The sequence below is a fragment of the Salvelinus namaycush genome, chromosome 2, assembly GCF_016432855.1.
Source record: "Salvelinus namaycush isolate Seneca chromosome 2, SaNama_1.0, whole genome shotgun sequence".
Taxonomy (NCBI): domain Eukaryota; kingdom Metazoa; phylum Chordata; class Actinopteri; order Salmoniformes; family Salmonidae; genus Salvelinus; species Salvelinus namaycush.
Window position 1 is genome coordinate 72321788 of NC_052308.1, and position 26753 is coordinate 72348540.

The following is a 26753-nucleotide window of genomic DNA, read 5'->3' on the forward strand; positions in this document are numbered from 1 at the left end:
CAGTCGCTCTGAGTTCATCAGTTATGGTGTTCCCGAACTACTCTTCCCCATTCTCTCCTTCTCCCAGTCATACTTCACTTCTTCCTCCTCTTACTTCACCTCCTCGTCCTCCTCTTCCTCCTCTAGTTCTCACCCCTCTTACTCCCTGTCCAATATTGGCCTCCATTGTTGTCCAAACCAAATGTTTCACTATTTATAGCCAATTTATAGAGCTCAAGCTCTGATTTGTAAGTGAACTCATTATCTAAAAGTGTTTTAACGTGTCAATGTGAAAAGGCAATTGGTGAAATAGTGTAGCAATGTAGAGACCAATGTTTACACTTTTGCTACAAATGCCTTATATATTTACAAACTGAGTGGAAAGCAGAGAACGTGCATTCAGTTTGGCACACTTGATCAATGCATTTCCTACAACCGTTCATGGTTTCAGAGATGGTCCCTCCAGATTCACTGTAATAGTTTAATTGAAATATTCACCTGCTTAACTTTTCTATACGCCTATGATAGCTTTGCAGGGTACTCCCAACAGGTGCCTGTAAGAATGTATTGCTTCATTGGCCATTGGTAGGTTTCAGGGCTTTAGTCTACATTTGTCTTGATGGACTCTATTCAACCTGACCTCGGCATAAGTGTTTGGCTTGTCAATCTAATACTCTTGCCTATGACCACAGACATTGTGACTGGCACGCACATTATTATGCCTTTTGACCATTTCTAATGATAACAATGAAATATCAACAGCCCAGATCATCAAAAACAATATGGGATCTGTGTCATGTATGTTTTCCTTTTTAGATCCAAAATTTCTCTGATCAAAATATCAAAACACCACTCTGCATTGAAAGTTGTGCTTGTAATAACACATGGCTGCAGCTTGCCAATGACACGTAATAACAAAGATGTAAGTCCTATAGTTTCAGATGTTGAATATAATTATTTAAATTTAAATGATCTACCTCATTTTATTTCAACAATAAGGCACGAGGGAGTGAGGTATATGGCTAATATACCACGGCTAAGGGCTGTTCTTAGGCACGACGCTTTGCAGATTGCCTGACACGGCCCTAAGCCGTGGGATATTGGCTATATACCACAAATCCCCGAGGTGCCTTATTGCTATTATAACCTGCTTACCAACATAACTATTGTTAAGGCTGTAAAAGCACAGAGTATTCTCATCATGACTGAGAATTTGGGTGAGCTGATGTTTGTAACCCAAAATCATTTCCTGTAAACTAATTGACCTGTATCGAACAAACTGACAGTCAAGCTGAAGATGACATGATTAAAGAGAAACCAACACATACAGTGGGGAGAACAAGTATTTGATACACTGCCGATTTTGCAGGTTTTCCTACTTACAAAGCATGTAGAGGTCTGTAATTTTTATCATAGGTACACTTCAACTGTGAGAGACGGAATCTTAAACAAAAATCCAGAAAATCACATTGTATGATTTTTAAGTAATTAATTTGCATTTTATTGCATTTACCGCTCAGGAAGGAGACACATGTTGTCTCCTAGAGATGACTTTGGTGTGAAAACTGCAAATCAATCCCAGAACAACAGCAAAGGACCTTGTGAAGATGCTGGAGGAAACAGGTACAAGAGTATCTATATCCACAGTAAAACGAGTCCTATATTGACATAACCAGAAAGGCCGCTCAGCAAGGAAGAAGCCACTGCTCCAAAACCACAATAAAAAAGCCAGACTACAGTTTGCAACTGCACATGGCGACAAAGACCGTACTTTTTGAGGAAATGTCCTCTGGTCTGATGAAACAAAAATAAAACTGTTTGGCCATAATGACCATCATTATGTTTGGAGGAAAAAGGGGGAGGCTTGCAAGCTGAAGAACACCATCCCAACCGTAAAGCACGGGGGTGGCAGCATCATGTTGTGGGGGTGCTTTGCTGCAGGAGGGACTGGTGGACAAAATAGATGGCATCACGAGGAAGGACAATTATGTGGATATATTGAAGCAACATCTCAAGACATCAGTCAGGGAGTTATAGCTTAGTCGCAAACAGGTCTTCCAAATGGACAATGACCCCAAGCATACTTCCAAAGTTGTGGCAAAATGGCTTAAGGACAACAAATTCAAGGTATTGAAGTGGCCATCACAAAGCCTTGACCTCAATCTCATAGAAAATGTGTGGGCAGAACTGAAAAACCGTGTGCGAGCAAGGAGGCCTACAAACCTGACTCAGTTACTCCAGCTCTGTCAGGAGGAATGGGCCAAAATTCACCCAATTTATTCTGGGAAGCTTGTGGAAGGCTACCCGAAACGCTTGACCCAAGTTAAACAATTTTAAGGTAATGCTACCAAATACTAATTGAGTGTATGTAAACTTCTGACCCACTGGGAATGCGATGAAAGAAATTAAAGCTGAAATTAATTATTCTCTCTGCTATTATTCTGACATTTCACATTCCTAAAATAAAGTGCTAATCCTAAATGACCTAAGATAGGGAATTTTTACTAGGATTAAATGTCAGGAAGGAGTTTTAATGTATTTGACTAAGGTGTATGTAAACTTACGACTTCAACTGCATACACTACCGTTCAAAAGTTTTAGAACACCTACTCATTCAAGGGTGTTTCTTTATTTTTACTATTTTCTACATTGTAGAACAATAGTGAAGATATCAAAACTGAAATAACACATACGGAATTATGTAGTTAACAAAAAAGTGCCTTGATGACAGCTTTGCACACTCTTGGCATTCTCTCAACCAGCTTAATGTAATGCATTTCAATTAACAGGTGAGCTTTCTTAAAATTTCAATTGTGGAATTTCTTTCCTCCTTAATGCATTTGAGCCAATCAGTTGTGTTGTGACAAGGTAAGGGGGTATACAGAAGATAGCCCTATTTGGTAAAATACCATATTATGGCAAGAACAGTTAAAATAAGCAAAGAGAAACTACAGTCCATCATTACTTTAAGACATGAAGATCAGTCAATATGGAAAATTTCAATAACTTTGAAAGTTACTACAAGTGCAGTCGCAAATCAAATCAAATGTTATTGGTCACATATACATTGTTAGCAGATGTAAATGCAACTGTAGCGAAATGCTTGTGCTTCTAGTTCTGACAGTGCAGTAATATTGTCACGGATGACTAGGAGTGGAAGGTAGGAATCAGGCGCAGAGAGCAGAGGTTCAAGGGAAAAAAATAGATATTTATTCCAGCACAAAAATGGTCCTACCCAAACACAGGGCGGAAAACACTGACCAACCCAAAACACAGGGTAACACGGTCCGGAGCACAACAACACCTCCAACTCAAAACGTGAACATAAAATAATCCTGCACAAACAAGAGCGGTCTTCACAAACTTAAATAGGCCAGTAAATCAAGAAAACACAAATAGGAACAGGTGCAACTAATAAGACAAAACTAACAGAAAAGGAAAAAGGGATCGGTGGCGGCAAGTAGGCCCGGTGACGACGACCGCCGAGCACCGCCCGAACAGGCAGGGGAGCCAACTTCGGCAGGAGTAGTGACAGTATGAGGCAGTGGAAGTCTCTCAGGAGTCAAGGGTCCAAAATGTCCCCCACCGGCACCCAGCACCTCTCCTCCGGACCGTACCCCTCCCAGTCCACGAGGTACTGTAGGCCCCTCACCCGGCATCTCGAGTCCAGAATGGCACGTACTGTGTACGCCGGGGACCCCTCGATGTCCAGAGGGGGCGGAGGGACCTCAGGCACTTCACCTTCTTGTAGGGGACCAGCCACCACCGGCCTGAGGAGAGACACATGAAACGAGGTGTTAATACGATAATAAGTAGGAAGTTGTAACCTATAACACACCTCGTTTATCCTCCTCAGGACATTAAAATGGCCCCACAAACTGCGGCCCCAGCTTCCGGCAGGGCAGGCGGAGGGGCAGGTTTCGGGTCGAGAGCCAGACCCGGTCCCCCGCTGCGAACACGGGGGCCTCACTGTGGTGCTGGTCAGCGCTCTTCTTCTGTCGTGTGGCAGAATAGATCAGGATGTCATCGATGTACACTACCACTCCCTGCCCGTGCAGGTCTCGGAGAATCTCGTCTACGAACGATTGGAAAACTGCTGGAGCATTCTTCAACCCATATGGCATGACGAGGTACTCATAATGGCCAGCTGTAGTACTAAATGCGGTCTTCCACTCATCTCCCCCCCGGATACGCACCAGGTTATACGCACTCCTCAAGTCCAGTTTTGTGAAGAAACGCGCCCCGTGAAATGATTCCACCGACGTAGCGATGAGAGGTAGTGGGTAACTAAACCCCACTGTGATTGAATTTAGACCTCTATAATCAATGCACGGACGCAGACCTCCCTCCTTCTTCTTCACAAAAAAGAAGCTCGAGGAGACGGGTGACGTGGAGGGCCGAATGTATCCCTGTCCCAGTGATTCAGTAACATATGTCTCCATAGCCACTATCTCCTCCTGGGACAAAGGATACACGTGACTCCTAGGAAGTGCAGCGTTCTCCAGGTTTATCGCGCAGTCCCCTCGTCGATGGGGTGGTAATTGGGTCGCCTTATTCTTACTGAAGGCGATAGCCAAATCGGCATATTCAGAGGGAATGCGCACAGTGGAAACCTGGTCTGGACTCTCCACCGTAGTCACACCTACGGAAACTCCTATACACCTGCCTGAACACTCCTCTGACCACCCTCGAAGAGCCCCCTGTCTCCACGAAATCACAAGATTGTGATGAGCTAGCCAGGGAATTCCCAGCACCACTGGAAACGCAGGTGAATCGATAAGGAATAGACTACACCCCTGTAGTTATGAAGGCCTGGTTCTTTTAGTTCTCATCAGGGAACGGGTCAGGACATAATACCACTAAATTACATTAACGTCTTACAAGAGCCTGACTCCTGGCTGTGATCTCCTGATGAATGGTGTGGACAAGGCAAGATGTGGTGGTAAACACCTCACAAATCAATGAGATTAACAGAACAATTGATGACCCGACTCGCATCTCGTTCATAGAATTTAGTATGCAAACATACTGGGATTAAGAGTGTGCTGTGAAAACAGTACCTTTGAAAAGCAGTGTTTATGACCTGACAATGGGAAAGAAAGGACGTGTTCTGGGTAGTCTCCTGTACATGCTGAGCTGTCAAACTAAGCAATCGCTCTACTTTCGATGGCGGTACAATACCAGATGTTTCGGTTCAGAAGATTTAGCAAGCCCTCTTGATTGGACAGTACGCAGGAATCCTTAAACAATAGTGAACACATATATCACCATGTAAATTGTTCCCATGTTTCATGAGCTGAAATAAATGTTCCATACGCACAATGAAAGCTGTCATTGTGCACATTTGTTTACATCCCTGTTAGCGATCATTTTGACTTTGCCAAGATAAACCCAGCCACTTGACTGGTTGGACATTTGAAGAAGCTGATGACAATAAGGCCACTAAAATGTGCAGTTTTGTCACAATGCCACAGCTGTCAAGTTGAAGGCGTGTGCAATTTGCATGCTTACTGCAGAAATGTCCGCCAGAGCTGTTGCCAGATAAGTGAATCATTTCTCTACCATTTCCCGCATCCAGTGTCATTTTTAAAGAATTTCCCAGTACTTCCAACTGGCCTCGCGACCACGTGTAACCCTGCCAGCCCAGGAACTCCACATCCGGCTTCTTCACCTGCAGGACCGTCTGAGACCAGCCACCCGGACAGCTGATGAAATTGGAATATTTCTGGCTGTAGTAAAGCCTTTTCGTGGGGGAAACCTCATTCTGATTGGGTGGGCCTATGCTCTCCCATGGTTGTGCCCCTGCCCAGTCACATTTAATCCATAGCTGAGAGCTTAACTTAATTGAATCGACTGCTTTCCTTATATGAACTTACTCATTGAAGTTTGTTGCATGTTGCGTTTATATTTGCGATCAGTATAAAGAACAATGGATATATAACACCCAATTCAGTGGTCACTTAAAGGTGCAATGATATCAAGTGTATTCTATCCATAAACTCAGATTAGGACCCTGACAGTCAGTTGGATCCAGTAAGGCAGTGGTCACCAAACCACCCTGTAGTCTCCTGGGGGAACTCAATCACTTGTGGCACTGAGTAACAGGGTGTCTTACACTCACATTAATTCCAAATGGACCTTTGACCCCGACATCTTAGGCACTCTGCTATATCTGCAAGGATTACGTCAGTGGTCGCTGTTTGTTTTGGGAACAGTTAACATTATGTATGGGATAAAATACAAATGTGTTTGAGCTCATTTGGAAAAGTACATTTATTGGTTTTCAGTTTGATAAGATATGAAAATATAATGAATTGGTTATTAGTTGATGTAAAAAATCTACATGTAATGATTTGAAGGTTATTTTGGGTTGGGGTTGTGAAATTCTAGCAAAATAAATGGTGTCTGCAGAAATTCTGTCCAAAAATGGTCTCCCTGCTAAAGAAGTTAATACCACTGGGCAAGTAGGAGTTACCACCATATCTCTAGTACCAGTCATTTCACATCAGTCAAGGGAAGTGACACGTGTACACTGGGAGGAAGGAGACAATTGGGACCAGGTCCCTATATCTCTATAGGGATTCTACCCCCTTCTGTCATATCATGTAGAGAAGGTTTTGGCTTTGGACTTCCTCTTTCTGGGCAGCAGAGGAGGGGAGAGGGTGGTAGCCAGAGGTTCCTCTTTGACCGGTGTGGCGGAGGAGGGGGGTGGTAACCCCAAACCAGGCTCCAGCTTGACCCTGGAGGTCTTGGAGTGTGGGGAGCGAGGTGACCCAGCTTTAGGCCTCTTGGCTGGGGAGGCTTGATGGGCGGAGGGGCAGCTGTGCTGGTTCAGACACACAGAGCAGAGAGGATTGACAGGTAGACACACCTGTTGACCAAACCCCACCAGTAACCAGTTGATCTCACTCCATAGATCCCTGTGTCGGGGAAGAGAGAGGAAGATCATCAATCACCATCCCCGTCTTCATCAAAATCATGTCGGACAGAAATCACAAAGCCAAATGTTTCCCTTTCCTGCTGTAAGGGATCTGATTGGCCAGTGACTGGTTAACGAGTGACCTGATGGGTCAGAGGTACAGGAAGTGGTGTTGTCTGGTCACCTTGGTAACCAGTCTTCCAGGGCCTTGCGTGTCTCCTCTGGGTTCTTGGTCCCACCTCTCGTCCATCCCAGCCGGTTGGAGATACGGTGGACGTGCGTGTCCACGCCTACACACACACACACACACACACACAATAAAAACAACAAAAATGCCATTATAAAGACGCCCACTATATAATCCAATAGAACTGCCACTCTGCACTTGATCAGACCACACCACATAACATGCAGACTAGAGTATGGGATTTGTAGTTATATGTGAGCCATACCTACCTATGCCAGAGACCTGGTGCCAGGCGATGTCCATGGCCAGGTGAGCCATCTTGGGTCCTACTCCAGGTAGTCGTACCAGGCCCTCCACTGTGTTAGGGATGTCCCCTCTAAACTCCCTCTGGAGCATCACTGACATCTGCTTCAGGTACTTCACCTTGGTCTGGAGGAGGGGGGGTGGGAGAGAAGACATGTCAAGGTTTCATTCATACTCATGTTCAAAGGAAGACATGGTGCAGTAAGAGTGTCTTCAGAAAGTATTCACACCCCTTGACTGTTTCCACATGCTACAGCCTGAATTTAAAATAGATTACCGGTACATTGAGATCTGTCACTGGCCTACCCACAATGTGGATTTTATTTTTATTTTTGACAAATTAATTAATAAAAAGCTGAAATGTCTTGAGTAAAAAGTATTCAACCCTTTGTTATGGCAAGCTTAAATAATTTCAGGTGTAAATATTTGCTTAACAAGTGCATTGACTCACTCTGTGTGCAATAATAGTGTTAAACATGATTTTTGAATGACTGCCTCATCTCTGTACCCAACACAGAATTATCTGTAAGGTTCCTCAGTCTAGCAGTGCATTTCAAACACAGATTCAACCACAAAAACTAGGGAGGTTTTCCAATGCCTCAGAAAGTAGAGCAGATGGGTTGGTAGATGGGTAAAAATAACAAAAGCAGACATTGAAGATCTCTTTCAACATGTTGAAGTTATTAATTACACTTTGGATGGTGTATCAATACACCCAGTCACTACAAAGATACAGATGTCCATCCCAACTCAGTTGCCAGAGAAGAATGAAACTGCACAGGAATTTCACCATGAGGCCAATAGTGACTTTAAAACAGGTACAGAGTTTAATGGCTGTGATAAAAAACTGAGGATGGATCAACAACATTGTAATTACTCCACAATACTAACATAAATGACAGAGTGAAAAGAAGGAAGCCTGTACAGAATACAAATACTCCAGAACATACATCCTGTTTGCAACAAGTCACTAAAGTAATACTGCAAAAAATGTGTCAAAGCAATACATTTTTTGTCCTGAATACAAAGTGTTATGTTTGAGGCAAATCCAATTCAACACATTACGGAGTACCCCTCTCCATATTTTAAAGGATAGTGGTGGCTGCATCATGTTATGGGTATGCTTATAATCGTCAAGGACTGGAGAGTTTTTCAGGATAAAATAAACGGAATGGAGCTAAGCACAGGCAAAATCCTGGAGGGAAACCTGGCTCAGTCTGCTTTCCATCAGACACTGGCAGATGAATTCATCTTTCAGCAGGACAATAACCTAAAACACAAGGCCAAATCTACACTGGAGTTGCTTACCAAGAAGACAGTTAATCTTCCTGAGTGGCCGAGTTACAGTTTTGACTTACATTTACATTTTACATTTTAGTCATTTAGCAGACGCTCTTATCCAGAGCGACTTACAGTAGAGTGCATACATTTTATTACATTTACATACTGAGACAAGGATATCCCTACCGGCCAAACCCTCCCTAACCCGGACGACGCTATGCCAATTGTGCGTCGCCCCACGGACCTCCCGGTTGCGGCCGGCTGCGACAGAGCCTGGGCGTGAACCCAGAGACTCTGGTGGCGCAGCTAGCACTGCGATGCAGTGCCCTAGACCACTGCGCCACCCGGGAGGCCAACTTAAATCTACTTGAAAATATATGGCAAGACCTAATGGTTGCCTAGCAATGAACAACCACCAATTTGACAGAGCTTGAAGAATTTTTAAAAGAATACTGGGCAAATGATGCACAATCTAGGTGTGGATAGCTGTTAGAGACTTACCCAGAAAGAGTCACAGCTGTAGTCGCTGTCACATGTATTGACTCAGGGGGTTGAATACTTATCTAATCAAGATATATTAGTGTTTTTTTCCCCCATGAATTTTCTACAAATATTTATACTTTTACAGAGTATGGTGTAGATCGTTGACCAATAACCCCCACAATTAAATCCATTTTAATCTCACTTTGTAACACAACAAAATGTGGAAAAAGTCAAGGGGTGTGAATACTTCCTGAAGACAGTGTGTGTTACCCTCCAGAAGCCAACAGGGTAGATGAGTTGTCCCAGTGTGTGTTACCCTCCAGAAGCCAACAGGGTAGATGAGTTGTCCCAGTGTGTGTTACCCTCCAGAAGCCAACAGGGTAGATGAGTTGTCCCAGTGTGTCATCGTCAGTGTTGACTATGTTGTCCACCGTACAGCCATGAGCCCTGAGTCTCTGCAGAGCTGCACTGGTCACCTGGTCCCTTGTCTGGCTTGACAACATCAGAGACACCAGCACCTGGTAACGTCGCACCTGGTGGAAGAGATGAGGGGGAGGGGAGAGAGTCTTTAATCTGGCTAGACAACAGAGACACCAGCACCTGGTAACTTCGCACCTGGTGGAAGAGATGAGGGGGAAGGGAGAGATTCTTTAATCTGGCTTGACAACATCAGAGACAGCAGCACCTGGTAACGTCGCACCTGGTGGAAGAGATGAGGGGGAGGGGAGAGATAGTCTTTAATCTGGCTTGACAACATCAGAGACAGCAGCACCTGGTAACGTCGCACCTGGTGGAAGAGATGAGGGGGAGGGGAGAGATAGTCTTTAATCTGGCTTGACAACATCAGAGACAGCAGCACCTGGTAACGTCGCACCTGGTGGAAGAGATGAGGGGGAGGGGAGAGATAGTCTTTAATCTGGCTTGACAACATCAGAGACACCAGCACCTGGTAACGTCGCACCTGGTGGAAGAGATGAGGGGGAGGGGAGAGATAGTCTTTAATCTGGCTTGACAACATCAGAGACACCAGCACCTGGTAACGTCGCACCTGGTGGAAGAGATGAGGGGGAGGGGAGAGAGTCTTTAATCTGGCATCTTTTAGATAGTAAACTACACATAAAAAAAGCATATGGACACTACTTCAAATGACTGGATTCGGCTATTTCAGCCACACCCGTTGCTGACAGGTGTATAAAATCGAGCACACAGCCATGTAATCTCTGTAAACAAACATTGGCAGTAGAATGGCCTTACTGAAAAGCTTAGTGACTTACGTGGCACCATCATAGGATGCCACCTTTCCAACAAGTCAGTTTGTCAAATTTCTGCCCTGTTAGAGCTGCCATGTCAACTGTTAGAGCTGCCCCGGTCAACTGTTAGAGCTGCCCCGGTCAACTGTTAGAGCTGCCCCGGTCAACTGTTAGAGCTGCCCCGGTCAACTGTTAGAGCTGCCCCGGTCAACTGTTAGAGCTGCCCAGGTCAACTGTTAGAGCTGCCCAGGTCAACTGTTAGAGCTGCCCCGGTCAACTGTTAGAGCTGCCCCGGTCAACTGTTAGAGCTGCCCCGGTCAACTGTTAGAGCTGCCCAGGTCAACTGTTAGAGCTGCCCCGGTCAACTGTTAGACCTGCCCCGGTCAACTGTTAGAGCTGCCCCGGTCAACTGTAAGATCTGTTATTGTGAATTGGAAATGTCTAGGAGCAACAACGGCTCAGCCGCGAAGTGGTAGGCCACACAAGCTCACAGAACAGGACCTCCCAGTGCTGGAGTGCGTAGCATGTAAAAATAGTCTGTCCTTGGTTGCAACACTCCCTACTGAGTTCCAAACTGCCTCTGGAAACAACGTCAGCACAAGAACTGTTCGTCAGGAGCTTCATGAAATGGGTTTCCATGGCCGAGCATCACCATGTGCAATGCCAAGCGTCGGCTGGAGTGGTGTAAAGCGCCATTGGACTCTGGAGCAGTGGAAACGCGTTCTCTGGAGGGATGAATCACACTTCACCATCTGGCAGTCCGATGGACGAATCTGGGTTTGGCGGATGCCAGGAGAACGCTACCTGCCCCAATCCATAGTGCCAACTGTAAAGTTTGGTGGAGGAGGAATAATGTTCTGGGGCTGTTTTCGGGCTAGGCCCCTAGTTCCAGTGAAGGGAAATCTCAATGCTACAGCATACAATGACATTCTAGACAATTCTGTGCTTCCAACTTTGTGTCAACAGTTTGGGGAAGGCCCTTTCCTGTTTTAGCATGACAATGCCCCCGTGCACAAAGCAAGGCCCATACAGAGTGTGGATCGGTGTGGAAGTATTTGACTGGCATGCACATAGCCCTAACCTCAACCCCATCGAACACCTTTGTGATGAATTGAAACGCCAACTGCAAACCAGGCCTAATCGCCCAACATCAGTGCCCGACCTCACTAATGCTCTCTTGGCTGCAAGTCCCTGCAGCAATGTTCCAACATCTAGTGGAAAGTCTTCCCAGAAGAGTGGAGGCTGTTAAGGCAGCAGAGGGGGACCAGCTCCATATAAAATGCCCATGATTTTGGAATGAGATGTTCAACCAGCAGGTGTCCACATACTTTTGTTTATGTAGTGTATCTCCTTGCTAGTATGCCTCTTATGCACTGCCTTGTGTTAAAATGGAGTGTTCAGTAGGCGTACACTTTTCTCTTTCATTGTTTCTAAAGAGGTCTCCACTCTCAGAATGAGGTTGACTCATCACTCCTGGTAGGAGAATAGGTATGCATAACTAACATCTCACGTAACATCTAACTTTTATATCCTTGTCTGCCATGGTGGTGAAGCCTGATTGAACTGGCCTCATGTAAACAGCTTGGGGTGTATTAATTAGTCGCACACTGTAGCAAAAGGTTTTCCAACAGCGAAATCAAGTGTTTCTATTGGACAAATTCAGGTAGATCCTGCCTAGTTCCGTTTGCTTCTGTTTGATTCCGAATGAATACACCCCAGCTAGCTAGGCCCATCTCCCATCTTCAACACTTTTGCACTGTTTGTTTCGTAAGCTCATGACAAATCATATCCAGTGACATAACTGCAGTTCCACATCCTCCTTTTATAGTGCTGGATGTATTTCACCTTTATCCTGGAACATAAATCAGATATACAGCATTCTGACAATGCTCTGTAGAACCCCTCCACCTCTAATGGGAATTCTACTGTTCTACCCACAGGGTTCATCTAGTTCTACTGGTGGAACCCTGCTACTACCTCTGTGCATTATACTGTTCTACCTGCAAGGTTCTACTAGTTCTACTGGTGGAACCCTGCTACTACTTCTGTGTATTCTACTGTTCTACCTGCAGGGTTCTACTAGTTGTACTGGTGGAACCCTGCTACTACCTCTGTGCATTCTACTGTTCTACCTGCAGGGTTCAACTAGTTCTACTGGTGGAACCCTGCTACTACCTCTGTGCATTCTACTGTTCTACCTGCAGGGTTCTACTAGTTCTACTGGTGGAACCCTGCTACTACCTCTGTGCATTCTACTGTTCTACCTGCAGGGTTCTACTAGTTCTACTGGTGGAACCCTGCTACTACCTCTGTTCATTCTACTGTTCTACCTGCAGGGTTCTACTAGTTCTACTGGTGGAACCCTGCTACTACCTCTGTGTATTCTACTGTTCTACCTGCAGGGTTCTACTAGTTCTACTGGTGAAACCCTGCTACTACCTCTGTATATTCTACTGTTCTACCTGCAGGGTTCTACTGGTGGAACCCTGCTACTACCTGCATTCTACTGTTCTACCCACAGGGTTCATCTAGTTCTACTGGTGGACGCCTGCTACTACCTCTGTGCATTATAATGTTCTACCTGCAGGGTTCTACTAGTTCTACTGGTGGAACCCTGCTACTACCTCTGTGTATTCTACTGTTCTACCTGCAGGGTTCTACTATTTCTACTGGTGAAACACTGCTACTACCTCTGTTCTACCTGCAGGGTTCATAGGCATAGGGCTGGACAGTAGTGGTACGGGCCCAAGCAGACAACAGAGATGGAGGCAGTAGAGGCATAGGGCTGGACAGTAGTGGTACGGGCCCAAGCAGACAACAGAGATGGAGGCAGTAGAGGCATAGGGCTGGACACTAGTGGTACGGGCCCAAGCAGACAACAGAGATGGAGGCAGTAGGGGTAAAGGTTAGTATTGGCTGGGTGTAGGGTGGTAGGACAGACAGCAGGGGGTTAGCTGGGGGGGGGCAAAGCGGTAGTGGGGGGTGTACGGCGGAGAGACAGAAACCAGTGGGGTCTCACCCACCTCAGCAGGGGCGTGTCTGTCGTAGCATGTCTCCGCCCCCATGAGGTCAACAGGCGCATCCCTGGCGCTCCTCATCTGACGCACATGACCCAGCTGCTTGCTCCAATCAGGAGGCTCCCAGTGTTTAGGCTCCACCTTCCCATCGTATTCCACCTTCACCTGGCCCCTCCTCCTACGCAGGATGGGTGCCAGTGGTAACAGGGACCGGGCTTTGTCTGGCTCAGCTTTTGATTGGCCGATGGATGAGCGATGGAACCTAGAGGAGCCAATATCTGTAAGGGCGGGGGACAGAAGTTGAGTGATTAGGTGTGCTGAACATTCTGAGGCATACTGAAATGATGCCACATTCTTCATGTACAGAACAACTGAACATACAGGAAGTAGTAGACGTCATCGTAACCTGTGTCAAATATATTAGGGGTGTATTCAGACTGTGTGAATATAGCCAGGCCATAGGTTCTCTTTCTCTGAAGACTGTAGTCATCTCTTAGTTGTTGTTTTAGGCTACAGCTTGTCCCATCTGAAAGTCCCTCAGTGATGCAGTAAGATATTGCTTCAGTTTGTAGATGTCAGAAGGGCAACGTTGTGATAAAACGGATTCATACCTGAAGCGTCTCGTCCCAAACTCTGATTTGATACGCTGGAATCTTCTTCCTCCTGTTTCACGTGCGCCCTCAACACTCTCCTCTCCATCCTAGTTTTTAACGTCGTGGCTAAACCGGTATGGGGCACGGTCTTGTTACCGCCCCGAGTGATGACCGAGGTACTCTCAACGAAATAAGGCGAGGTCATTTTGAAACAGTGGAAAGCACAGGAGACCGTTGTGTTGCAAGTGGGACGGACCGTGGCTAATAACATTAGCTTGTTAGCTATTTTAGTGATAATCTGGTTAGCTAGCTAAAACAAATGTATACAAGTGTTTAACCTTTTCCAAGTACTATTGATGGATATTGAAACGTGACCTACTATGGTTGTTGATTTCATTTTCAAACGACAGGCACGTTAAGACTAGCTAGACCATTAAACAAATGTTACATTTTAACTCAACACCTATTGCTTTTTCGAGCAATGTTTTTAGTAAGAACTACATTTCCCGTCAACTCCCGCGACAAACGTGTTTTTATAGGAAGTGCCCAACAGTCCATCCGGTTGTCGAGTGGGGGGACTGATCTGACTTGGGGAAAGCTTTTGAAAAATTAGGATAAAAATTCTAAATGCATGAATTTGGCTTGCTCGGTAGTTTGTCCACCTGCCAGCCTCACGTGAATGACGCCAGAAACGCATCTAGATCGATAGAAGGTATGAGTTTCCGTTGTTTTTAAAGCCCTAGGTCTGGAACGCAAACAAGCAGATAGCTAGTAAACAATATGTATTTATTAGTGCTTGTTTGTGTCGTTCTATCTCCCTGTCCGCTATTTTGTCAGCTGTTCCGGACGGATGTTGATCGTGCACGAATGGGCACCTGACCGGGTACTGTTGATAACGTTACATCTAAAACAGAACTAGCTAACGTGAGTTAGCTATCGTTGTTCACTCAGTTCTCTCTCTGCTTGACAGGGAGAGTTCTTTCAACATTCTCCTGGCTTGTTTCGGGGTACTCTCTCTCAATAGCCGATTGTCGCTGATCCCGAGGTTGTAGGTACTACTGACTAGCTACTGAAGTATAGCCTAAATGCGTCCCAAATGGCACTATATTCTATATGTAGTGATTGTGCCATTTGGGACGTATTCTATATTAGCACGGACACACAAACTACCACTTTCCCGTGACCACAACAGAGTCCTCCTAGCTGCTTTCTTTACAAGCGGTTATTATTCTCTTTATGTAACACCAACGTTATGGATATCAAATCGAAGGCCATTTAGAATGTGCAGAGGAATGGAATACTTCTTGGGCAATTGTTGGCTGTCTGATGTGCTCGCTTTGCATGATGCATGTGGTGTGAGTGAGTGTGTACACGCAGCCTGGACGTACACTAATTTCTGGAGAACCACAAGTGCAAAGTACAAAAACGATGTCGAGAAGGGGTGTGATGTTGGGGCATGTCTCTGTCTGTCATTTATCTGTTTGACAGAAACTAACAGCAGTCACGTAATGCAAAGAGTTGGGCCAGAGCTCTCTCAATTGATCTTTCCTTGATTCCTTGTACTCAAAACACATTGAATTGAATTTTATTTCTGGTATAAAAAATAAATAGAAAACATTGAAGGTCTGAGGAGAAGGAACCTTTTTGGTTAAAAGGAGGCGAGTGGGTAGGACGTGAGGAAACGTAGTCAATAAACTGTACATTGATAACCAACTGTTTCCCGAGACACCAAGACTACTCCATGGCTTTTCTAAACGACACAAAGTTCCCACAGAGGAGTGAATAATGGAACACCCAATAATAATCATGTTCTCTACCACCCAATACTATTCATATTCTCTACAACCCAATACTATTCATGTTCTCTCCCTACCACCCAATACTATTCATGTTCTCTCCCTACCACCCAATACTATTCATGTTCTCTCTCTACCACCCAATACTATTCATGTTCTCTCTCTACCACCCAATACTATTCATGTTCTCTCTACCACCCAATACTATTCATGTTCTCTACCACCCAATACTATTCATGTTCTCTCTCTACCACCCAATACTATTCATGTTCTCTCTCTACCACCCAATACTATTCATGTTCTCTCTCTACCACCCAATACTATTCACGTTCTCTCTCTACCACCCAATACTATTCACGTTCTCTCTCTACCACCCAATACTATTCACGTTCTCTCTCTACCACCCAATACTATTCACGTTCTCTCTCTACCACCCAATACTATTCACGTTTTCTCTCTACCACCCAATACTATTCACGTTCTCTCTCTACCACCCAATACTATTCACGTTCTCTCCCTACCACCCAAAACTATTCACGTTATCTCTCTACCACCCAATACTATTCATATTCTCTCTCTACCACACAATACTATTCATGTTCCCTCTCTACCACCCAATACTATTCATGTTCTCTCTCTACCACCCAATACTATTCATGTTCTCTCTCTACCACCCAATACTATTCATGTTCCCTCTCTACCACCCAATACTATTCATGTTCTCTCTCTACCACCCAATACTATTCACCTTCTCTCTCTACCACCCAATACTATTCATGTTCTCTCCCTATCACCCAATACTATTCATGTTCTCTCTCTACCACCCAATACTATTCATGTTCTCTCTCTACCACCCAATACTATTCATGTTCTCTCTCTACCACCCAATACCATTCATGTTCCCTCTCTACCACCCAATACTATTCATGTTCCCTCTCTACCACCCAATACTATTCATGTTCTCTCTCTACCACCCAATACTATTCACGTTCTCTCCCTACCACCCAATACTATTCATGTTCTCTCTCTACCACCCAATACTATTCATGTTCCCTCTCTACCACCCAATACTATTCATGTTCTCTCTCTACCACCCAATACTATTCATGTTCTCTCTCTACCACCCAATACTATTCATGTTCTCTCTCTACCACCCAATACTATTCATGTTCTCTCTCTACCACCCAATACTATTCATGTTCTCTCTCTACCACCCAATACTATTCATGTTCTCTCTCTACCACCCAATACTATTCACGTTCTCTCTCTACCACCCAATACTATTCACGTTCCCTCTCTACCACCCAATACTATTCACGTTCCCTCTCTACCACCCAATACTATTCATGTTCTCTCTCTACCACCCAATACTATTCATGTTCTCTCTCTACCACCCAATACTATTCATGTTCCCTCTCTACCACCCAATACTATTCATGTTCCCTCTCTACCACCCAATACTATTCATGTTCCCTCTCTACCACCCAATACTATTCATGTTCTCTCTCTACCACCCAATACTATTCATGTTCTCTCTCTACCACCCAATACTATTCACGTTCTCTCTCTACCACCCAATACTATTCACGTTCTCTCTCTACCACCCAATACTATTCATGTTCTCTCTCTACCACCCAATACTATTCATGTTATCTCTCTACCACCCAATACTATTCATGTTAAAACCCTGCTGGTTCTACTACCCTGTGTTCCTCCCTCTGTTTCCCCCAGAGCCCCAGTAGTACCAGTGTAAGCTGCCTGGTCCCTCCCCACAGGACCCCTCCTGGACCCCCAGCCATGAACAAGCAGCCCAGTAAAGAGAGTCTGAAGGACAAGGTAAAGGGGATATTTGGTTTGGGAACCCCTCGACCCCCCAGCAAGCAGACTGAGAGCAAGCCCTCAGAGTTCATCATCACACTAGATATACTCAAGGTATGTAAGAGTGTGATGCAACTCCACATACTGTATACACCTACACACACCACATACATACTGTACACACGCACACTGTACACACACACACACTGTGCACACACATACATACACACACACAGTACACACACTGTACATACATACATACATACTGTACACACATATATATATATATACTGTACACACACACACACACACACACACACACACACACACACACACACACCACATATATACCACCCACTGTACACAGACACACACATACCACACATACTGTACACACATACCACACACACACACACATACCACACACACACACCACATACATACCACACACACACTATACACACACACACACATACCACACACACACCACATGCATACCACACACATACCACACACACACACACAGTACACAGTATGTGGTATGGGGCAGCAGGTACCCGAGTGGTTAGAGCGTTGGGCCAGTAACTGAAAGGTTGCTGGATTGAATCCCAGAGCTGACAAGGTACAAATCTGTCGTTCTGCCCCTGAACAAGGCAGTTAATCCACTGTTCCTAGGCCGTCATTGTCATTAAGAATTTGTTCTTAACTGACTTGCCTAGTTAAACAAAGGTTATATAAAGGTTCATTCAAAATAAAATAAAAAAACACACACATACTGTACACACACTACACACATACTGTACACTACACACAGACACACACACATACTGTACACACACACACATACTGTACACACACACTCATACTGTACACACACACACATACTGTACACTACACACACACACACACACACACACACACACACACACACACACACACACACACACACACACATACTGTACACTACACACATACTGTACACTATACACACACACATACTGTACACTACACACATACTGCACACACACACACATGTACACTACACACATACTGTACACTACACACACACACATACTGTACACTACACACATACTGCACACACACACACATGTACACTACACACACACACATACTGTACACTACACACACACAATCAGTTTTCTGTTTCTGACCATCTTGCTGTTTTTCTCTTCAGGAGCTGCACCCTGACTGTGGCCTTAGCAACAGAATCCGGGTTGCTAACCATGTCTGTGACCTGGCCAAGGCCAAGAAGTTTGAGGAGGTGAGAGAGCACACTGTGTGTGTGTGTGTGTGTGTGTAGACGGGTAACAACAACACAAAAAAGATGTGCACACTTCAGTGTGTCAGAAGTCAGTGTGTTGTGATTCTACATGGCGACAGCGACAAGAAGCTGCCGTGTGGGGAATCGTACGTGGCTCCTTTTCAGCTCGTTGTTAATCTTGTTTCCAGGTCTTGCTTTAACTGAGGTCACGTCTATGCTAATACTGTATGGTTAACATCTGCTAGCTAGCTAACCAACAACTGTAATGATGAAGAGACAAGTGTTCACTGTGCAAATGTATTTATGTTTTCAATAAACATTGTGAGATGAAATGTAAAGTTTCCATGTTGCCAACAATCTGAGCCGACCCTGTCTGTTTTTCAGCCCGCGTCACTATTGTTGCTAAACAACCAACCGTCTATTCATCTGGTGTGTGTATTAATGTGTGTGTTTTACAGCATGCAGTGGAAGCCGTATGGAAGGCGGTGGAGGACATGCTGACTCCAGAACAACCACCTGAAGCTAGACATGCTGTCCTGCTGCTCCTCAGAGCTATCATACAGGGACAGGTACACACACACACACACACCTGAAGCTAGACATGCTGTCCTGCTGCTCCTCAGAGCTATCATACAGGGACAGGTACACACACACACACACACACACACACACACACACACACACACACACACACACACACACACACACACACACACACACACACACACACACACACACACACACACACCTGAAGCTAGACATGCTGTCCTGTTGCTCCTCAGAGCTATCATACAGGGACAGGTACACACACACACACACACACACACACACACACACACACACACACACACACACACACACACACACACACACACACACCTGAAGCTAGACATGCTGTCCTGCTGCTCCTCAGAGCTATCATACAGGGACAGGTACACACACACACACACACACACACACACACACACACACACACACACACACACACACACACACACACACACACACACACACACACACACACACACACACACACCTGAAGCTAGACATGCTGTCCTGCTGCTCCTCAGAGCTATCATACAGGGACAGGTATACACACACACACACACACACACACCTGAAGCTAGACATGCTGTCCTGCTGCTCCTCAGAGCTATCATACAGGGACAGGTACACACACACACACACATACACACACACACACACACACACACACACACACACACACACACACACACACACACACACACACACACACACACACACACACACACACACACACACCTGAAGCTAGACATGCTGTCCTGCTGCTCCTCAGAGCTATCATACAGGGACAGGTACACACACACACACACATGCTGTCCTGCTGCTCCTCAGAGCTATCATACAGGGACAGGTACACACACACACACACACACACACACACACACACACACACACACACACACACACACACACACACACACACACACCTGAAGCTAGACATGCTGTCCTGCTGCTCCTCAGAGATATCATACAGGGACAGGTACACACACACACACACACACACACACACACACACACACACACACACACACACACACACACACTAAAGGAGGCACCACAGATACTTTCTTGTTCCCTGAAGGTATGTTGACTTCGTGTGTGTGTGTGTGTGTGTCTTACCAGGGTGAGCGTCTGGGTCCTCTGCGGGCCTTCTTCTTCAAGGTCATCAGAGACTACCAGCCGTCCAATGAGGACCTGTCTGACAGGCTGGAGGTGTTCAAGGCCCTGACGGAGAACGGGAAGGACATCACTTACCTGGAGGACGACATAGGTGAGACATGATGTACAACATCAAAGATATTTTGACTGATTGGTCAAGATATTTTGACTGATTTGGTCAAGATATTTTGACTGATTTGGTCAAGATATTTTGACTGATTTGGTCAAGATATTTTTGACTGATTGGTCAAGATATTTTGGACTGATTGGTCAAGATATTTTGGACTGATTGGTCAAGATATTTTGGACTGATTGGTCAAGATATTTTGGACTGATTGGTCAAGATATTTTGGACTGATTGGTCAAGATATTTTGACCTGATTGGTCAAGATATTTTGACCTGATTGGTCAAAGATATTTTGACCTGATTGGTCAAAGATATTTTGACTTGATTGGTTGATTTAATTTATTGATCACCTGCAGCTGGGTTTGTCCTGCTGTGGATGGACATTGGTCTGACCGCTGACTTCCTCCACGTCCTGGTCAACCTGGTCAAGTTCAACAGCTGCTACCTCGACCAGAACGTATCCGTCATGGTCCAGTAAGAACACACACACACACACAGTCTTGTACAACTAACCTTGTGGGGACACACAATTCAGTCCCATTCAAAATACTATTTTCCCTAACCTGTACCCTAACCTGTACCCTAACCTTAACTCAGAATCCCTAGCTCCTAACACTAATTCTAACCCTTAACCCCACTAGAAATAGCATTTGACCTTGTGGGGACTAACAACATGTCCCCAGTTGGTCAAATTTTTGTTAGTATAATATTTTTGTGGGGTCTTCTGATTAGTTATACACACACACACACACACACACACACACACACGCTAGGTCTCAGTGTGTGGTTTTGTCCAACAGGAAGATCTGTCTGCTGTGTAACCGGACAACAGCCTCTACAGACATTGAGGTAGTATTTCATTCACTCTGATGTCGAGGTTTTATAACTCTGGGCTTTTTATTTATGAGGTCATTAACCCCTTACGTGTGTGTGTGTGTCGTCTCGGTGTGTGTGTGTCGTCTCGGTGTGTGTGTGTCGTCTCGGTGTGTGTGTCGTCTCGGTGTGTGTGTCATCTCGGTGTGTGTGTCATCTCGGTGTGTGTGTGTGTCGTCTCGGTGTGTGTGTCATCTCGGTGTGTGTGTGTGTGTGTGTGTCATCTCGGTGTGTGTGTGTGTGTGTGTGTCGTCTCGGTGTGTGTGTCATCTCGGTGTGTGTGTCGTCTCGGTGTGTGTGTGTGTGTGTCGTCTCGGTGTGTGTGTGTGTGTCGTCTCGGTGTGTGTGTGTGTGTCGTCTCGGTGTGTGTGTGTGTGTCGTCTCGGTGTGTGTGTGTGTGTCGTCTCGGTGTGTGTGTCGTCTCGGTGTGTGTGTGTGTGTCGTCTCGGTGTGTGTGTGTGTGTCGTCTCGGTGTGTGTGTGTCGTCTCGGTGTGTGTGTGTGTGTCGTCTCGGTGTGTGTGTGTTGTCTCGGTGTGTGTGTCGTCTCGGTGTGTGTGTCGTCTCGGTGTGTGTGTGTGTGTGTCGTCTCGGTGTGTGTGTGTGTCGTCTCGGTGTGTGTGTGTGTGTCGTCTCGGTGTGTGTGTGTGTGTCGTCTCGGTGTGTGTGTGTCGTCTCGGTGTGTGTGTGTGTGTGTGTGTCGTCTCGTCTCGTGTGTGTGTGTGTGCCGTCTCGGTGTGTGTGTGTGTGTGTGTCGTCTCGGTGTGTGTGTGTCCAGGTGGCTCTACAGGTGCTGGATGCGGTGGTGTGTTATAACTGCCTCCCCTCTGACTCCCTCACCGTCTTCATCATCACTCTCTGTCGCACCGTCAACGTCAAGGAGTTCTGTGAGTCCTGCTGGAAGGTGAGCAACAAGTGTTGGTGAGGGAGTGCTGGTGGGTGTGTGAGGGAGTGTTGGTGAGTGTGTGAGGGTTGGTGGTGAGGGAGTGTTGGAGAGGTGTGAGGGAGTGTTGGTGAGTGTGAGGGAGTGTTGGTGAGTGTGTGAGGGAGTGTGTGAGGGACTGTTGGTGAGTGTGAGGGAGTGTTGGTGAGTGTGAGTGTGTGAGGGAGTGATGGTGAGTGTGTGTCTGATGATCTACTTGTCATGTTAATTAATCTGACTAAACAATAATAATAGTAAGGATTAATATTCTAACGTCTAACCGTTAGGAATGATCAACAGATTATAATACTGCTCCTCTATCAGCAGATTATACACAATCTGTCAGATTATAATACTGCTCCTCTATCAGCAGATTATACACAATCTGTCAGATAATAATACTGCTCCTCTATCAACAGATTATACACAATCTGTCAGATTATAATACTGCTCCTCTATCAGCAGATTATAATACTGCTCCTCTATCAACAGATTATAATACTGCTCCTCTATCAACAGATTATACACAATCTGTCAGATAATAATACTGCTCCTCTATCAGCAGATTATAATACTGCTCCTCCATCAACAGATAATAATACTGCTCCTCTATCAACAGATTATACACAATCTGTCAGATTATAATACTGCTCCTCTATCAGCAGATTATACACAATCTGTCAGATTATAATACTGCTCCTCTATCAACAGATTATACACAATCTGTCAGATTATAATACTGCTCCTCTATCAGCAGATTATAATACTGCTCCTCTATCAGCAGATTATAATACTGCTCCTCTATCAACAGATTATAATACTGCTCCTCCATCAACAGATTATAATACTGCTCCTCCATCAACAGATTATACACAATCTGTCAGATAATAATACTGCTCCTCTATCAGCAGATTATACACAATCTGTCAGATAATACTTCTCCTCTATCAACAGATAATAATACTGCTCCTCTATCAACAGATTATAGTACTGCTCCTCCATCAACAGATTATACACAATCTGTCAGATAATAATACTGCTCCTTTATCAGCAGATTATAATACTGCTCCTCCATCAACAGATTATACACAATCTGTCAGATAATAATACTTCTCCTCTATCAACAGATAATAATACTGCTCCTCAACAGATTATAATACTGCTCCTCCATCAACAGATTATACACAATCTGTCAGATAATAATACTGCTCCTCTATCAGCAGATTATAATACTGCTCCTCCATCAACAGATTATACACAATCTGTCAGATTATAATACTGCTCCTCTGTCAACAGATTATACACAATCTGTCAGATTATAATACTGCTCCTCTATCAACAGATTATACACAATCTGTCAGATTATAATACTGCTCCTCTATCAGCAGATTATAATACTGCTCCTCTATCAACAGATTATACACAATCTGTCAGATTATAATACTGCTCCTCTATCAACAGATTATACACAATCTGTCAGATTATAATACTGCTCCTCTATCAACAGATTATAATACTGCTCCTCTATCAACAGATTATACACAATCTGTCAGATTATAATACTGCTCCTCTATCAACAGATTATACACAATCTGTCAGATTATAATACTGCTCCTCTATCAACAGATTATACACAATCTGTCAGATTATAATACTGCTCCTCTATCAGCAGATTATAATACTGCTCCTCTATCAGCAGATTATAATACTGCTCCTCTATCAACAGATTATAATACTGCTCCTCCATCAACAGATTATAATACTGCTCCTCCATCAACAGATTATACACAATCTGTCAGATAATAATACTGCTCCTCTATCAGCAGATTATACACAATCTGTCAGATAATACTTCTCTATCAACAGATAATAATACTGCTCCTCTATCAACAGATAATAATACTGCTCCTCCATCAACAGATTATAATACTGCTCCTCCATCAACAGATTATACACAATCTGTCAGATAATAATACTGCTCCTCTATCAGCAGATTATAATACTGCTCCTCCATCAACAGATTATACACAATCTGTCAGATAATAATACTTCTCCTCTATCAACAGATAATAATACTGCTCCTCAACAGATTATAATACTGCTCCTCCATCAACAGATTATACACAATCTGTCAGATAATAATACTGCTCCTCTATCAGCAGATTATAATACTGCTCCTCCATCAACAGATTATACACAATCTGTCAGATTATAATACTGCTCCTCTATCAACAGATTATACACAATCTGTCAGATTATAATACTGCTCCTCTATCAGCAGATTATAATACTGCTCCTCTATCAGCAGATTATAATACTGCTCCTCTATCAACAGATTATAATACTGCTCCTCCATCAACAGATTATAATACTGCTCCTCCATCAACAGATTATACACAATCTGTCAGATAATAATACTGCTCCTCTATCAGCAGATTATAATACTGCTCCTCCATCAACAGATTATACACAATCTGTCAGATTATAATACTGCTCCTCTATCAACAGATTATACACAATCTGTCAGATTATAATACTGCTCCTCTATCAGCAGATTATAATACTGCTCCTCTATCAACAGATTATACACAATCTGTCAGATTATAATACTGCTCCTCTATCAACAGATTATAATACTGCTCCTCTATCAACAGATTATACACAATCTGTCAGATTATAATACTGCTCCTCTATCAACAGATTATACACAATCTGTCAGATTATAATACTGCTCCTCTATCAACAGATATACATCATGTCAGATTATAATACTGCTCCTCTATCAGCAGATTATAATACTGCTCCTCTATCAACAGATTATAATACTGCTCCTCTATCAACAGATTATACACAATCTGTCAGATTATAATACTGCTCCTCTATCAACAGATTATACACAATCTGTCAGATTATAATACTGCCTCTATCAGCAGATATAATACTGCTCCTCTATCAACAGATTATAATACTGCTCCTCCTCAACAGATTATACACAATCTCTCAGATAATAATACTGCTCCTCTATCAGCAGATTATAATACTGCTCCTCCATCAACAGATTATACACAATCTGTCAGATAATAATACTTCTCCTCTATCAAAGATAACAATATCTGCTCCTCCATCAAAGATTATAAATCCACCGGTTGGCAAAGCACCCCAGGAAGCAGCTCGCCACCAAGGCGGCGCGCAAGAGCGCCCCGGCCACCGCGGGGCGTGAGAAGCCTCACCGTTACAGGCCCGGCACAGTGGCTCTGCGAAGAGATCCGTCGTTACCAGAAGTCCACTGAGCTGCTGATCCGCAAACTGCCTTCAGCGCCTGGTGAGAGAAATTGCCCAGGACTCAAGACCGACCTGCGCTTCCGAGTTCCGCCGTGATGCCCTGCAGGAGGCTAGCGAGGCTTACCTGGTCGGCCTGTTAGGACACAATCTGGCGCATCCACGCCAAGAGGGTGACCATCATGCCAAGGACATCCAGCTGGCCCGTCGTATTCGCGGAGAGCGCGCTTAAACGATGACCTGATCTCCAAAATCCCCCAAAGGCTCTTTTAAGAGCCACCTCCATATTTCCGTCAAAAAGGCACAATTGTTCCATTTCCCACCATGTATGTTGTCGACTTACAGACCGTGGTTCGATTCCCGGCCGTGATTGCAAATAAGCGTTGGTTCTTAACTGACGTAACTAGTTAAATAAAGATGACGTATTGCACGTTTTCCCTTGCGTAATTGTAGCTTCGATATGATCTGCTAAAAGAGAGAGTGATGTGACCACATGTATGTATGCCTAGAGTAGAAGAGTCCAAAAGTTTTACAAAGGAGGGGAAAATACACTAGCAGTAATGAGTGAAAGTAATGACATGTGGCCAAAAAATGGTCACTTTGTAGCTAGGAAACACATAGCATGCCACCAGACTTTGATGAAAGTCCCGTATTGCAGTGCTGCTGAGAGACTCGTGCAGAGGGGAAAACTTTACCGTGGAGCACGGAGGCCATCTAGTGGTTAAACACGGCTAGTGCAACATTCGTAGTGGTATTTGATCTTCAGGCCAGCGTTTCCAACTCGGTCCTCGGGTCCCCAAGTTGTACGCGTGGGTGGTGCTTTTTCGAATCCAATAGCTTGTTGGAATGTAACATGCTAGATTGTTGTCAATGCTTAGTGGAAAATCCCCATTCCATCATTTCTGTGCCATGTGACCGTTGAAAAATAAGGCCCTAACATGT

General features: G+C 44.6%; 1 protein-coding gene and 1 pseudogene across 1 annotated transcript; one reads left to right on the forward strand and one right to left on the reverse strand.

The window, feature by feature from the left end:
* Nucleotides 1–6306: 6306 nt before the first annotated feature.
* On the reverse strand, nt 6307–14425 carry LOC120017840 (endonuclease III-like protein 1). The gene is made up of 6 exons (XM_038960808.1): nt 14031–14425; nt 13426–13697; nt 9515–9685; nt 7355–7514; nt 7083–7188; nt 6307–6899 (listed from the first exon to the last, which is right to left on the reverse strand). The coding sequence occupies exons 1-6, from the start codon at nt 14281–14283 to the stop codon at nt 6581–6583; spliced, it is 1281 nt and encodes a 426-aa protein (XP_038816736.1). The 5' UTR covers nt 14284–14425; the 3' UTR covers nt 6307–6580.
* A 132-nt stretch (nt 14426–14557) lies between these two features.
* Nucleotides 14558–26043, forward strand: LOC120023337 (annotated as a pseudogene).
* Nucleotides 26044–26753: the final 710 nt, after the last annotated feature.

Excerpts from the sequence above, each read along its gene's own strand:
- LOC120017840 (XM_038960808.1), bottom strand. The coding sequence starts at position 14,283 with ATGTTATTAGCCACGGTCCGTCCCACTTGCAACACAACGGTCTCCTGT. Across the intron at positions 9,686-13,425 it reads ACAGACACGCCCCTGCTGAG|GTGCGACGTTACCAGGTGCT; the intron begins GTGGGTGAGACC and ends CTCTTCCACCAG. Across the intron at positions 7,515-9,514 it reads ACCCTGTTGGCTTCTGGAGG|ACCAAGGTGAAGTACCTGAA; the intron begins GTAACACACACT and ends CCCCTCCTCCAG.